The sequence below is a fragment of the Cyclopterus lumpus genome, chromosome 16 (genome assembly GCF_009769545.1).
Source record: "Cyclopterus lumpus isolate fCycLum1 chromosome 16, fCycLum1.pri, whole genome shotgun sequence".
Classification (NCBI taxonomy): domain Eukaryota; kingdom Metazoa; phylum Chordata; class Actinopteri; order Perciformes; family Cyclopteridae; genus Cyclopterus; species Cyclopterus lumpus.
Window position 1 is genome coordinate 5,147,086 of NC_046981.1, and position 15,770 is coordinate 5,162,855.

Genomic DNA, 15,770 nt, shown 5'->3' on the forward strand with positions numbered 1-15,770 from the left:
AACCATAAATTTGAAAGTCCAGCACTAACGGTTGAGGGTGCCAGCTTTGACTACAACTCAAATATAACACATGGTGGGGTTTATGACTGCTGGCACAGTTCAACACTTTCGAAAGACTTCCAACATTAGCTGAAGGTTTACTCTACAGATGAAAATACAGGTGCAGAACTAAACTTGATCATATATAATATTTTTTCGCGGGTATTAGTTATTGGTGGTGAGGATGGCACAGATCAACAGCAAGGTGACGGGCAAATGTACATTTTAATCCTTCCAGGAAACTAGGATTTATTCAAATGGAATTCAAAATAAAAGCAATGGGACGGATTCAAACATTCTTAATACGCCTTAACACCGTCGTAAAATGACACCTTCCATTGTCTCGATGGCCAAATATCGCAAATTTGATAAATACAGATTTACATGATGTGCTTGTCAACGTCATTCTACTTCCCTCCCTCCCTCTTGCTAACAACTGTGATTATGGCTTCCTCTCTACCTGTGTCTCGATCCCCAGGTGGCACATCCCTCGTCGCTGTCACTGGAATTGTCCCGCTCTGGTCCCAACAGTCTCTCCCCTCCGCTTCTTCCATCCAGAGACAAATTCCCATCCGGGGATGTGGGTTGGGTGTTGGATGGAGAGCTGACCATGCCCGAATCCTCGGCCTCTACCATGCCCTCGGAGGCAGCGTAACCCTGGTCGGGCAGGCTGCTGCCACCGCTGCTGCTGCCCAGAGACACGGTCTCCTCCTCGGGTGTTTCGATTTCTGGTTTCCGGCAACCGGCTGTGGAGCTTTGCATCGAGTGGAGCCAAGCTGGGAGAGGATATAGATACATGGGCTGTTATCAGTGCCCCTGTTCGCAACTTCAACATCCAAATCAAAGGGTTTTCTATGGCCGAAGGTTGTGTATGGGGAAACTTTAGGAATGAATTGGCCTGTATTGGGTTATGCATTAACTTTTTTTAAAAAAGGCCTCATTTACATTTTTTACAAAACTACAAACCTTAAAGATTTCTGGGAAAACACACACACAAAAAAAACAGCACAGTTTGAAAAGAAGCACGGGGATGCAGAGCGAGCAAGGAGTGCAGGAGATGGAAGAAAACAAGAGGAAGTATTTACGTTAGTTTCAACATTCACTCTGACACCACACATACACACAAACCAGAAAACACAAGCCCGAAGCACAACCACCTGTGGCTTGATGTAACAGATTTAATGCTGTGCAGGTTGGACTAACTGTAAACAAACCCTTTTAATTCGATTGTTACAGTATCGTTTCAGGTTCCAGTGAAAGATAGTATTGCTTCATACCCTCTCACCTCTTTAATACAGTCATGCTCTGGTCTGCCTTGCAGAATTTGGGGAACTTATTTAGTCGGTGAACTCTACGCCAAGAGAATAAAAATGAATGTATTATTCGTTAGGTTTTGAGCAGCCCAGCCGGCATGCACAGCGCTGGGAACTCAACACGTGATCCTTGAAAGTTTGAGTTTAACAGTTAGCAACGTTGTTTGTAGTACCGGGTGTCTGTGAGTGTGTGCATGCATTGTGTGTGTGTGTGTGTGTGTGTGTGTGTGTGTGTGTGTGTGTGTGTGTGTGTGTGTGTGTGTGTGTGTGTATTCTAGGCCTGTCGGTTTTGGGCCTGGTCCTAATGGTGTGGAGGGAACAGTCAGTTCCAGGAGATGTGGTGATGACTCACAGGTCTGTCCTCCCAGCTCCTTCCCAGCAACAGCTTAGTCATGCCAGCTACAGCCACAATCAGCTCATTCACACACGCGCACACACACACACACACACACAGGGTCTCATGCTCTCATGTATTTACGCACGTACTGTAAACATGCACACGTAGTTCTGAAACTTTCAACTGCATATGACCCGAGGCGCACGCTTCAGTTAAAGCCAAACAAAAAGTGTCCCAAGCAAATCAATACTGTGACGTGTTACTTGTCCAAACCAAACCAGGGCAATCCGTGCACAATCCCAAACCAAAGTCCTTGAATCTTGATCCAGTCTTCAACTGTTTAATTGAAAAATGGCGTTCAAACATAATATTCAGTTGTTTCCACGACAGAGATTGCCTTTACAGATACATGTGTGTTCATTATCACAACTCTACAGGCTCAATGAGTACACGTGCCCTCGCTAGGCTAACCACCTGTACCCGGAACTCAATGGCTTAGAACTTGCAGAGGACGAACCGTATTTTACAAACATAAACTGATTAGGATCTGTGACACCACAATATTTGCATTTGTATGGTAACAGAACAAGTCATGTGGTTAAAAACAAGGGCTCCCTTCCCTTAACGTGAAGGCTATCTAATAATAAGGAGCTCTAAATGTAAACACAAATAGTTAACGCCAGGTGTCTTGTTGCTTTTCAGCCAAAGATCAAATTAGATCATAATTTTTCTCTGGACCCTAAACAAATAACTGTTTTTTAAAAAATATATATTTTTGACATAGGATGTCACAAAGGGAGGGTAATTTTGGACAAACCCTGAAGCTTTCTTGCAACTATAAGCACATCAAAGTGTAATGTGTTAATGTGTAGTGTTAAATCTCCTTGGGAAAAAGGTATTTCATCTCTTACACTCATCTTTAAAATGCACTACCTAAAAGCAACATGTCATTGATAGATGAACCTGAAAGCAGCACACATTCCGGTGTACCGTTTCTAAACCGAGCCACAACAACACACAGAAAGAGAGAAACATACGCTGTCCAACTATTGATCTGCACATATCACATTACCAAAATATTGGCCGATAGATATCGCATGGCCTTGCCTCATAGCCTCATTTGAGCACGTCACTCATCAATCACACTGTAACTGATACATTCGGGGTTTAGCCCATCTGCCAGATAGTCTTCTGACCACATTCTGTGTGTCCACTTTGAGCTCAGCTCTGAGCTCATGCATAATCAATAACAACCTGAGAATCAAGTCGAAATACAAAACCACCAGCGGTATATATACATACATTTGTGTAAAAAACAAAACGAAAAAAAAGAGCATCTTTTAATGAGTGAAATTGGAAACCCTCACAAGGACAGAAGCCGTGGTGGCAACAGGACCAATGCCAACATATACAGAAGAGTACAGAAGACACAGTGGAATACGAGGGAAGAGGAGGAGGTTGGTGAACATCACAGGGAGGTCCAGCGGAAACAAGAAGGGGCCAGGAAGAAGCAAAGGGAACTGATTGGATTGTCAGATGATGAGAGGGTCAAGCCAGAGAGAGAGACTTCAGGAGTGTTTGGAGCGCAGACGTACGGGCCCACAGCAGTACACTGTAGAGCAGGGGGAGGGGGAGGGGAGTAAAGAAAAGAGCAGGTGAGAATTGAGACGGACAGAACTCTCAACAACGCGTTTGACGGGAATGACGATGAAGACAGCATCCGAGAGCAGAACCTAACCAGAAAGAAAGAAATTGATTGATGGCAGCAAAGCGACAGTATTTTGGCCCTTTGGCCTGGTCATGCAAAGAAGAACACATACAAAATCATAAGGTGTCTTCCATTATGCATCTAATATACTCCCATGTACTGTATGAATGCAACAAAAGAGGCACTCAAGTTGATTGCCGCTGACCCCAGCCCTGACCTTAGATGGGAAGAGCCTCCACCTCACATGGACCCAGTATCACTTAACAACTCAGCTGCCCGTGCTGAAAAAGTGCAGTATTCACAGACACACACGCACACACACACTCGCGCAAATAAAACGGTCGGGCAGTGAAGGATTATTATTTTTTTTTTTTAAAACACAAACTCTGATTTCGACGAATGAAATAGAAGTTAAGGAACCAGAAGATTAGCTTCTAGGAAAAGAAAAGAAAGACCAGGACTAAAAGGAAAGGGAGAGGCCGTCCATCTGGGACCTACACTGGGGAGCTGCTTCCTCTGCCTCCGTGGTGTTGCTTTCTGCGGGCTCAATGGGAGGGGAGGACAGAGTAGGGGGTGGGACAAGCTGCGGCGGTTTCTGCGCCGCGGAGCGACGAGGTTTGGGTGGCGCTGGTGGATCAGCGGCTCCTGTGGGAGAGACAGCATGCAGGCAGGGCAAGCACCGGTTGGTCATGTTGGTAATGACAAAAACGAGGAATGTGGCACAAACATCTTACATGCAAAACGTCTTATCAAACTGAAAGTAAAACATTATGTAAACATCAATATCTTTGTCATTTTTGTATGTATTCTATGCTCATACGGTGTTTTTTCCTCATCCTCTGATTGGGAACTCCTTTCTTTGGTCTGCAGAGCCGTGGAAGGTGTTATCGCCGTTAAAAGGGCCTTACGCTCCTCTTGTCTTAACAGTACATACATTTGTAATGTTTTACCATTGCTCCTGTGGAATTTCACATTTCATGGATATTCCTCGACTACTGCCCGTAGTGGAGGGCCGAGCCTCGGCAATAAAAGGCCTGGCGATCATCAGCTGAAGTTTCAGGAGAAGTGACGGCAACAACAGGTTTGGAGCTACCTTTCAGTTCAGATAAATCCTGTAAATACTTGAATAAAAACTGTTTTATTTCTTCGCTGCATACTTAGTGCCACGAGCAATCAGAGTCAATATGACGTTTAAAATGTGTGCATTTAAAACAATCTGTCAGTTAAGCTTTATTGGATGTAACCGCCAGTTACTTTGAAACTCGGTGCCAAAAATACAAAAGCGTTACTCCTGTAGGCAGAATAGCTACAGGCGATGGCAATCAATTATAGAAAGTAGCTTTATGTGGATATTGAAATGTCACATGTGATTATTACTGGAGGGGTAAATCCTTAACAGCACTCCCACACCCCTCATGGCAAAACATTGTACTAATAGAGTTTGATTTTTTTTAAAAAGCAATGTTGCCGCTAATGTAGAAAGAGGCAGTAAGAAAGGAAGTAAAGCGAACAGAAGTGTGGACAGAGGAAAGGAACTTAGTCAATATAGATATGTAGACATATTGGGTGCTGTGTCTTAGTCGGTTTGCTGCTTTATCTGCATGCAGGCTGAGATGATAAGCAACACTGGATCACACACACACACACAAGCGATTGAATCCTCTGTTCCTATTCATTAAACCCTAAAAATGACCCGCAGCTAATCGGTCAACAATTTGAACTGCGTGTTTTTTTTCCCTCCTGCATATCATTGTTTTGTGATGACATGTTTCTCATGAAGAAAACAACTTAAATATGCACACAATGCAGTGACGCTTTTGGTGCTCCGCTAAATAACCGCATGATTAATGTGGACAAAGTCTGGGAAAACACAAGTACTATATCAAATTGTCAATATCAACCAATGGAGGTTGTGTTGACTGGATTCAGAGATTAATTTACATTTACCCGATTTACTTTCCGACTTCAAGCTGAAGCTGTAGTGAAAAGAGTATTAGCAAATCCTACAGAAGCATGTTTTTAATTACATTTAAAAGCGCTACACTACAAGAGAGTTAGAAGAGCTAAGGTAAATACAATGAACTAATAACAGGCACGACAAGCCAGCACTAGAAACTAGCAATAGTATGAAACCAAGCGTTCAATAAATACCAAAGAACATTTCTTTATTAAAGCATTACTTCTAGTTTAATAGTGCCATCTCTTTTTTATTTAGAAACAGAGATCTTTATCATCTTAAAGCTTCTTAAAGCAAGCTTGACTTACTGTAAACTGTAATGAAAGGCGAAATGAAATCTACATGAATAAAAAAAACAAAATCAAACCCATATAAAAGAGAGACCAACTGAAACCTAATAAATGAACTGTGGACATTTCTATCTCGGCCAAAACAAGCATGAGAGCTTCGCACCGTACGTGCAGGGTGTAGCTCTTCTAGCCCCAACGTGTGCACCAACTATTGATTCAATGCCAAATATGTACCTCTTATGTATCACAAAGCGCAGTTGTCAGACTGCATCCATGAATATGTAGTTTATATAGTTACTCCATGTGAAAAGTTGAGGTCTATGAACCGAGAGAGAGAAACAATTTTTACGACAAATAGCCATTTGAACTCTGAATGAGTACTTTCTCTCACACCGTAAAGAGGAATAAGGAAGACCGGTAGAGTCAAAGAAAAGAGAAGAGAGAAGAGGAAAAAAGAGAGAAGCTAGGTCTAGATGTATTCATGATCCTCATGCTGTCTGGTGTATCCTGACAAATGCAATAACCTCCTCAGCTTTCATCTGCCTGTCCATCATCTCCTCTCCTTAAACCCCTCTAGTCCGCTGGTTTCTACCTATACGCTGTCATCCCGCTGCCAAAACCTTCCCATGCCCCTTCCTCTGAACTCCATTATGGTACCCTCACCTTCCTCATCCCCTTTTCTGAGGTCTACTACTCTCTCATCTCATCTCTGCCCCCCTGTCAGACACGACAGCCTTACTTATCCCGCTGCAAAGAAAGATCTAGGTTACAGAAAGATCAATACGAGGCCAGCTACGGTTCAAGTAGATCTTGTTTAAATCTACGATGGATCTGTCTGTCTTTGCATATGCCAGCTTTGAAGGTTTGTTTGAGTGGCTGCGTAGGAGAGAGAGAACAAAAAATGAGAAGAGACAGAGAGAGAGAGAAAGAGGGGGAAGAAAGAGAGAAAGATAAGATAAGAAGGACGTGAGGGATTGATAAGCGCAGGCAAGAGACAAGGACTGTATTGTCTCACAGGCTCTGATGAAAACCAGCTCCACTAGTTCCTGTACCTCAACCATGACATGCGCGCAAACACACACGCACACACACACACGCACACACACACACACACACACACACACACACACACACACACACACACAGTCTCTTTCCCCAGGTTATCTATGTCATTTTTTGACAGCTTAAGTTTCAGACGTTGCAGCAATGAGACAATCAGTCACTTTCTCTGTAAAAAAAACAAACTCCTACAGACAACTTGTTTGGCATCGCTGTAATCAACAGCCAGGTGCACGTTCATTGCTTCTAAACTATGTGTCAGGTGCTAGTTTTGGAGCGTCTGTCATAACATTGTATAGATAGTTACCCATTGCGCTGTGCCTGTTGTTCTCAACGTCATCCAGTTTTAGGTTTAGGGCCAACTCGGTCTCGGACCTGGAGCTGCTGGCTGAGGTCGCCTCTTGATTTAATTTGGCAGCCGTGGTGCTGCTGGCCGTTTCCGACTTGTCCACCCCGCGGCTGGACCTTTTCATAGCGGACTGGACCCGCACGGACCCGCTCGCTGTGCTGCTGCTGAGGCTGCTGCAGTAAGAAGCAGCCTGGTCGAGGTCAGCGTCGGAGTCGTCGAGGCTGTGGCTGAGTTCGGAGCTGGAATCCTGGACAGCCAGGCTCTCAGTGGTGCTGCTGCTTGGTGTCGGGGAACTGGAGGTCAGGGAACTGGGTGTCGGGGAACTGGGGGTCGGGCTGGCGGCGCACTCAGGTGAAGGGTTTACCGTTGTTGTCAAGGGGACTGGTTGTACTGCTCGCGTTACAACAGTGGCAGCAGAGACAGTGTTTGACTGAACGGCCCTGTTACGGAAGCCCGGGGTAGGTGTTTCAGTAGCGGGGTAATCAGGGGTGGAAGAGGCAGAGGTTGAAGTGTCGTCGGGGCCTGGGGTGGGAGGAGGGGCCGGGGCCTTTCTTTTCCTCTGCTGGCTTTCTGAGGCGAGGCCCGTCTGGTGGAACAAATAAAAGAAAAAAAAGGACAGTAGAAAGTTAATTTCTCTGAGCACCTTGTCTACCAGAAGTGAAGTTGAGGTTACTACTAAGTAATTAAATCAAGTGGCGTTCTGGCAGGCTTCCGAGTCTTAAAATCCCTCAGAGTGCCAAGATTCCTTTTAAATTATCCTACAACAAGATATAAAACATCTGGCAGTGACACAGGTAATATAGTTAATATTGAAACATCAATATTATATATATAAATATATACTGTGGCGTTTCAAGGGGACATACGTCATACTGTCTCGATGAATTACTCTTAATACTGAATCACTGATCTCCTCAGGGGTGAAGTGACAGCTCAGCCACCAGCTCAATGATGCAACTTGTGTGCAAACACAAAGAAAAAAAAACATTGAGAAACTCTGTTCTTTTCCTTTTCTCGTTCTCGTTCTGCAACACCAAGTCAACTCAGTTCAAACACGATTTTTGGCATGACACATATACATACAACTTGAGGCAAGAAGTCCATGATAAGGGAAAAAAAAATAAAAAATGACATCAATTTGGCTGTCTATGGGTGTTTCAAAACATTAAGGCTGCTTTCTGTTTTTCAAAATGATTGTGATGAAAAAAAAAGAAGAAGATTGGTCGTGGAGGATTTATTTTAGATAGAGGTGTGCGGGAGAGGAGGATAGCGCAGGAAGTAGAGAGGGAGAAATAAGGTGCAGATCGGATATAAAACTATGAATCATTAACAAACTTCTCTGCTTTATGTTTTCCAATGGAGATGAAACCATTCACACTTGCCAGTCAGTTGTCTAAGAATCAATATTAAAGTGCTCCAGACAGGTTCAAACAGTAAAGAAGTCTAGTGTTCTAAGAAATCCCAATTACTGCAGCCCAGCTTAACCTTTCTTCACTCTGAAAACTCAACAGAGAACGTGCTCGGAGCTGCGTGGAGCGTTGCATCATGCAGCAAAGACACGGGAGAGATCAGGCCACCTTGCCCTTCTGCAGGAACATGGGTTCACACATGTGCACTCAATGAGCTCCCTGCATGACATGTTATGGAAATCTAAATGGTCCCCCCCAACTGGTTGTCTTTCACTTCTCTCCCTCTCTGGCACTTATGTACATACATGAACACAGACATACCAGTGGATGTGGGCCAAAGTTGAAGCTGAAATGGATGACTGACTTGCCTGTGAAGATGGATGTGTGTGTGTGTGTGTGTGTGTGTGTGTGTGCGCATGTGTTTGAGAATGTTTATGTGTGTGCTCCCTGCAGAAAGAAACATAAGACTGCTGCCAAGACATGCCATGAAAAGGAAGAGCGCTTCAAAACACATGCAACCCTTTTCTCTATGATTGTAGGAGCCTACATACTCTCCTGCATATGTGTGCTCCTTACACGTGCACACACATGAGAAGGAGCAGTGTGCCTCATATCTCAGGCAGAGCCGGGGCGTTGCAGGGTTAAGCGTGCGCTGCTCTCATGGTCCTTATTGGCGCCGTGCCTCGGAGCGTAGCGTGTACTTAAGATTGTTACAGGCTGAAGCCAAGTCTCAAGACTGCATTATACCACATTAAGGTCACACTATACATTAGGTTAAGATGTCTATGTATTATGATTGTGTATACGCTGTGTGTATATGTGTTGTTTACGGATTTTAGGTGTGCAGCTGTTTTCTTTCCTTTTTTTTTTCAAAATGCATGTCATACAGAGAAGAATAGAAATCGTCAGGAAAACACGGTCTTTTGAGTGTTTGAGTCATTTTCTTCGACAGCTTGTGTTTCTCCAAGCAGGAGGCTTCTGCTCCTGTCTCAAGTCAACCTTGTGTCATGGCATGACAAGTTAAGTCACAACGGAGCAAAGCCCTGTCGGGGCCTGACGCTCTCAGTACAGTCAAGTCATGTTGCATCAAATCAAAACCAATCAATGCAAATCTGTGGAACTGAGGGATGAGTTGATGAAACGGCAGTTATTTCACACGATACCGTTATCCATTGTGTAAAGACACAGAGATGCACCTCTTTCCATTCCTATCCACTGGTTTTGAAATAGATTAATCAATTCGTAGAGTTTATTTAGGCAGACAAAGAGGTTTTTCATCATCATCATCATCATCATCACGAGGAGCCAGATTCATGGGTCATCTTCTGTTACAGGGATGCAGATAAATGAAGACCTTCCTCCCCGTTTACCTTAACATACTTGTACTAAAAGAAACCCAATCAACCAAAAGGCTGTATGGACGTCATCAGATACCATCTGATAATCTTTGTGTCCATGCCAACGCGATTGTGTCTACCGGGACTCACCTAACAAGAGAGAAATAGAGAACATGATGACAGCTATTCAAAGCTTTCCTGTTCTCTGCAGGGTTTTCGTCTCATAAACTTGGACTGAAGACTGCTTAGTTCTGTTACTGACAGGGGAGACGCTCTGCAGTAAACTGTTCATTTGTTCTTTACGATAATTAATACGTTAGCAGAACTAAAATGTAGTGGAGACAAGGAATACAAAATTGTTGGGTCAATTGAAGTGGGCAGGATTGGAGCACGACACCCATCAATGTGCACATCATGAACACGCAGTTATTATCTACTAACATGCTTCTTTGCTTCAACTCTTCTTGTTTGGATTTTGTGTGGTCTCTGATTAAAGAAAACGACCGAGAAACAATAGGGATTAATATGTGGATATTTTGAAGGAAATGCGCCTGAACACAATAGCGCATAGAGACAGTCTGGTGGGTCCATTAAATTGTCCACTCTATGGTTCGAGAGGCCCCATGTTAGAGCATGTGGATCAGATAGGGCCACCCATGGAGGCTTCAACCTGGTGGCGTGACCATTCATCAGTTGTTTCCAAGGACTCTTGATGAGTGAGGGGCTTTGTTACAGGGCAACATTACTGCACTAATGTGGAATGGAGTGTGTGTGTGTGTGTGTGTGTGTGCGAGGGGGGTCAAACTGTATATTTGGGTGCTTGTGCATGTTGAGTACATTCATATATGCGTATGTGTGAGTGCACAGATGTATGTGCATGTATGAGCGCGTCACGGTTCATAATAGGGGCTGAACCGTCTGAACACTGAGGGCACAGAGGTCAAAGACATCCCACCAGAAGACTGGAAGATTGTTAGGGTTATCGCGTGTGTGTGTGTGTGTGTTATAATGAACATGTGTGGGATGTATGATGAAAGGAGTTTTATGTTAAATGTCTTAACAATGTGTGTGTATGTGTGTGTGAAAAGGGGACTGGGGGGGTAGAAGTGGCTAGCTAAGGGTAACAAGGCACATGGCTGACCCAGTTCCATTGTCGTCTACTTTGTCCTACTAACCCGCATATACATTGAATGTTTAAAAGTTATATTAGAGGAATCAGAGTAGAATACTAAAATTGGCAGCAGCAAGTATTTACATTTTAATGTTTGTCATTTTTTCCTTGACAAATAACTTAAATGATTATTCAACCATCAAACCAAAGCAACAATAGGCAGACAGATTGTTATTCTCAAAATGTTTTCGAATTATCATCCCCAACAGATTGGTGAGTTACCGCTCTAAAATTGCAATACATCCTTATTATCATGTTTTTAGAGGAATCTATATAATATATATATATATATATATAATGTCCAATATACAAACAACGAGCAAAAGATCTTCTATTGGCCGGTCATAATGTTAAAGCACTGCTAATAGTCAATCCCACAGGATCCAAAAATATCATTGTTAGAGTCTGTTTATGCATGATTGTGATGTTTTCTAACACTAATGTACAATAATACAGATTTGTATGTATATTCTGACAAATCGTAATACATAACATGTGTTGTATGCCATCTTTTTGTCATTTTTGACGATGCATGCATCATGTACATGGCCCTACGAGAGCCAGAGCACCGGCTGTATTTCTCTGTTGCACAAATGAACAAAAAGGATGAAAGAGTAGCATAAGAGATGAACAGAGGGAGGGGCTACTCCCAAACTGATCCAGATTTGAAAGAAAAGTTTGTTCCTGCAGAATACGTGGTGAAAACATTCTTCTTTCCATCCTTCCAAACCTCTAGTGGCGCCTCAGGAACACACATGCTGCTTTCTCACCACAAATAAAACAGGGACTGGCAGCGATAAAAAACCCAACAACTGAGACCTTCTTTATTAATTCATTGGGTGAAGCTGTGACCAGTCGACAAGTGTTGTAAGAAACACAACAGAGGGAATGCAGCAGAAGAAAAGCTCATATTGAGGGGTAACAACAACAAAGAAGTTATATAAAAGGCAAAAAAGACATAAAAAGAGATAATACTGATGGATAATGAAACCGAGAAGAAAAACAGACGCAAAGAAAATAAAATCCATTACAGAAACGCTCATTACCAAACACAGCTCCAGTAGCGACTTGTGTTTTGTTCTGGCTGATTAAACCGGAGCTGTGCATTAGAGCAGATTAAAGTTAGCTACCGTTGTGGGCAATTACGTGACTGATGGATGGCTGTGAAAAACAAGCCTCCCCTTGCTGCCAACTCTCTACTTTCACACAGTGACAGAAAAACAAACGAGCCAGCTCGATCAATCAAGAAGCCACGCAGACGCGGGCATGAATGCAGCGCGTACAAAAACAAAATTCATGCAACGCAGAAACAGTAATGGGCAGAGCGCTCCGACAGCCGTCCCAGACACACAACGCCACGTAGTTTAGACTAAACAGAAAGCTTATTGATTACAATACTAAAACTGTACTTCTGCCTCTCACGGCGAGGCAAACTCCCATAATGCCGCCTTGTGAACCGTCGTCAGGTCTGACAGCTGGATCTCCCTTGAAGGAATAGAATCGCAAACAATTTGTAACGACCACGGTTCCTCCAAAGGGAGTCACTTTTTTTTAATTCCCCACATCACAGCAAACAGACGTGACGTAAATGATTGCTTTCTTCTCTGGCTCGGATCTCCCTCACCTGGCGTTAGGTTTCGCAATACAATCTGGAAGTGTAAAACAAGACATGTTTCTTGTATTGGACCTTGCTTGATTGGTTACATAAATAAAAAAGAAGACGGTCTATATACATGTAATATTGCAGATCAACTCATTTCTGGGCAGCCCAAGGAGATTAGTCCAGTGAGTGGTGTAGTTAGGAAAGTTAAGGACTCAGAAATGTTGGTTAAATTAATAATGGGAGCAGAGAAAGTGCAATGAAAACATTTGTCCACTTTCCTTACGGACTTGCACACCGCCTGCTTCCTTAGCACGACTTCACCTTCTGAACTTCGATGCCACTCCTACCGTGTCCTGAAGGCGATGGTGGTGCTCAGGGCATGCCAACCAGATTTCACGCTGTACTGCACTTTGGAAATATGATCCCCAACGCTTATACATTGTTAATGTTGCACGACTTGAATAAACTTAGAACCACTTATGAGTACTGATGTCACCTCCCTTTGACTCTCTGTGACCCTCTAAGTCACTGCGTGTCTCTCTTTTGGTCTGTATCCTCTCTCTGTTGCTTCAGTTGTCTGTCGTTATCTTTCAGTCTCCCTGCACGCACACAACACACACAACGGGCACACATGTACTCAAGAAGCACCTTCTGTTACTGAGTATTGGAGCAGAAAGCTCAGAATTTCTCCGAAACTCCTTTATCCCAATGTGGACACGGCTTTCTTTCCAAACCACAATATGAGATTGCCGCTATCACCGCTGGAAAAAAAAAAAGACTCGATGTTCCAAAACGTCATTTGAATCGCAGCTGCTCTCATAAAGCAGGAGAAACAACAACTGTAAAGCTCTCTGACTCCTTGAAAACATCAGATCCTCCGACAGTCATGAGATGGCTTTCCACTCTTCCTGGAACACGGCGTCATCCGTTTTTAGAGCGAAATGCTGTTCACATTCTCACAGCAACCGGTCTCAGACATCAAGAAGGTCTACTTTCATTACTGGGAATGAAATGAGAGCGTGAATAGAGATGTCAACGTTTTGGTGTCAACACCCTGAAATCAATCCATGTTGTGCAAAAAATAATTGGATAACTACCACGTCTAAAAGATCAAATGCATTGCGGTGACTTACTCTGGGTACTAAAAATATTCTTGAATCTACCTATTGACATCACAAATGTGTGTATGTATGTGTGTATATATACACACATACATACACACACAAACATTAACAGACAACACCAACATAGCATAACAACATGTTAAGTGCATCCAAACTACTCAAGCGAGTACTTAAGTAAATTAAACATAAGCCCACCAACATAAGGAACATTAAATCAAAGAGTGCAAGGGAACGACCACGAGTGAAATGTTATATGTAAAAAAAATCTACTTGAATTGACTTTTAAATTGATCATTTGTGATCCACAGACGACCATAAAGAGATTTGTTAGATCAGTTTAATTCTAACTATGATTCAAATGACTGTCCTCACTATTCTCTGCTCCTCCGAAGTCCATCTGAAGCATTCAGCTTCATTATAACAATCTCATCACCCTCACGGCTTATATATTATGATGTCGATGTCTATTACTGTGTCTTGTAATTCACCGTTAGGTGACCAGACGGAGGTCTACAATGAAGACAGTCCTCGTGGAGAGCTGCTATCATGTCAAACACACACATTCTCAAACTGTATACACAGAGAGTATGTACAGTAAATAAGGGGGGCTGTGACATAAACCTGCAGGCCGCAGAATTGAGAAAGAGTTATTAGTGCAATGCAAATCTAAGTCAGCTAAATGTAACACACATATAAAAAAGAAAGAAAAAAAATGCACTGCATACTTGGGGATCAGTTGTGCTTCAGTTCTGTCAGAGGACTTTTGGACAACCCTGGATATCTGAACTATGAAGACATAAACGTAGAGCTTCATTTGACGTGTAGAATTGTTCCACAGATCCGAGTCATGCAGAGCTGTTGAAGGCCAGTGGGCCCCTGAGAAACTGTCTTGAGAAGACCGGGCCGCTATGATTACCTTCACTGTCATTAAAACTAAATCCTATTAAATCACAAACGCAGGTCTGCATGCTGCTAACAGCTCCACGATGTCCTCAGAGGACAACCGGCTAATCACCCGTACCCTCCTTATCAATCATCACTTGTTGACTACATAAGGCTTCGACAGCCTGTCTTCAACCTCTCAACCCTGAGAGGCGTCACGGCACAGCAGTGTGACCACGCAACGTGTGGATGCGTATGAATATACATGAGGCAGACAGGGAGATGGAGACATCTATTAATAGACCGGTCCTTAGATGACCTACCAGACTGTGACTCCCAGCAGCGTGTCAGTATTTCAGCTCTGGTGTCGATCATCTGGTTGACAGATAAACGACCTGCACAGCTACAGTTCTAAAAAACGTTCTAATAGAGTCACAATGCACTGCAAAAAGAAAAGACCAAACATCTATCATTGTGTTGATATGAATGCAATGAAGGAAGGACACGTTATCAAAAATTAGCCATATTCATACTTTGTGAAGCGATCCACTCGTAGCTGCATAATCGTTAAGCCTACTCGACCATTATCAAGTTCAGTGGGCAGATAATGGAATATTTTGGTTGGGAAGTTCACCCACATTAGATTAAAGATAGCCTCTTCGGGAATACACTATGACTGAAATGAATTACGACTTGTGTGCTTTTGTGGCACTATTATAATTGCTGTCCACCTATTAAGAACAAAAGATGCTGTGAATCAGATCTTCTGCTCCTCCGCTCTCAGCTCAGTTTCGTTAATTAAGAGGACAACACTGTCCTCCGTGCCTTCCTGAGAACAAAAATCTCCTCTCAATAACATCCAGCAATAACACTCGCTTCTCCAAAAGAAACAACGCTTATTATCGGAGGGAGGAAGGATGTCGGTTGCCGAACAACAATTCCCAGCATGCTGCAATAACACAATAATGAGACTGCAGGGAGCTGTTTCTTTTAATGCAGACGATACAGGTCACTGTGACCTTGAGGAGCCGATCAGGCCAAAACACCCAAAGGAAAGGCCGCGTCGAACCCGTCGCAGCTTTCAGATGGACTACTTCGGGTCACTCCTGAGAGCGGAGCGATTCAGATATTTTACATAAATTCCTAAGAAGAAGAACATGGGTTATGTGATATCATTATAATCACAATTAAG

At 43.2% G+C, this 15,770-nt stretch overlaps 1 protein-coding gene across 2 annotated transcripts in view; it reads right to left on the reverse strand.

The window, feature by feature from the left end:
* Positions 1-15,770, reverse strand: part of cobl (cordon-bleu WH2 repeat protein) — a 51,166-nt gene that overhangs the window by 6,948 nt on the left and 28,448 nt on the right. For both annotated transcript variants that reach the window (XM_034553349.1, XM_034553350.1), the window contains exons 10-12: positions 7,011-7,638; positions 3,896-4,042; positions 500-815 (exon numbers count right to left, since the gene is read on the reverse strand). In XM_034553349.1, the coding sequence (XP_034409240.1) occupies positions 500-815; positions 3,896-4,042; positions 7,011-7,638 (1,091 nt within the window). The remainder of the gene's footprint in view (positions 1-499; positions 816-3,895; positions 4,043-7,010; positions 7,639-15,770) is intronic.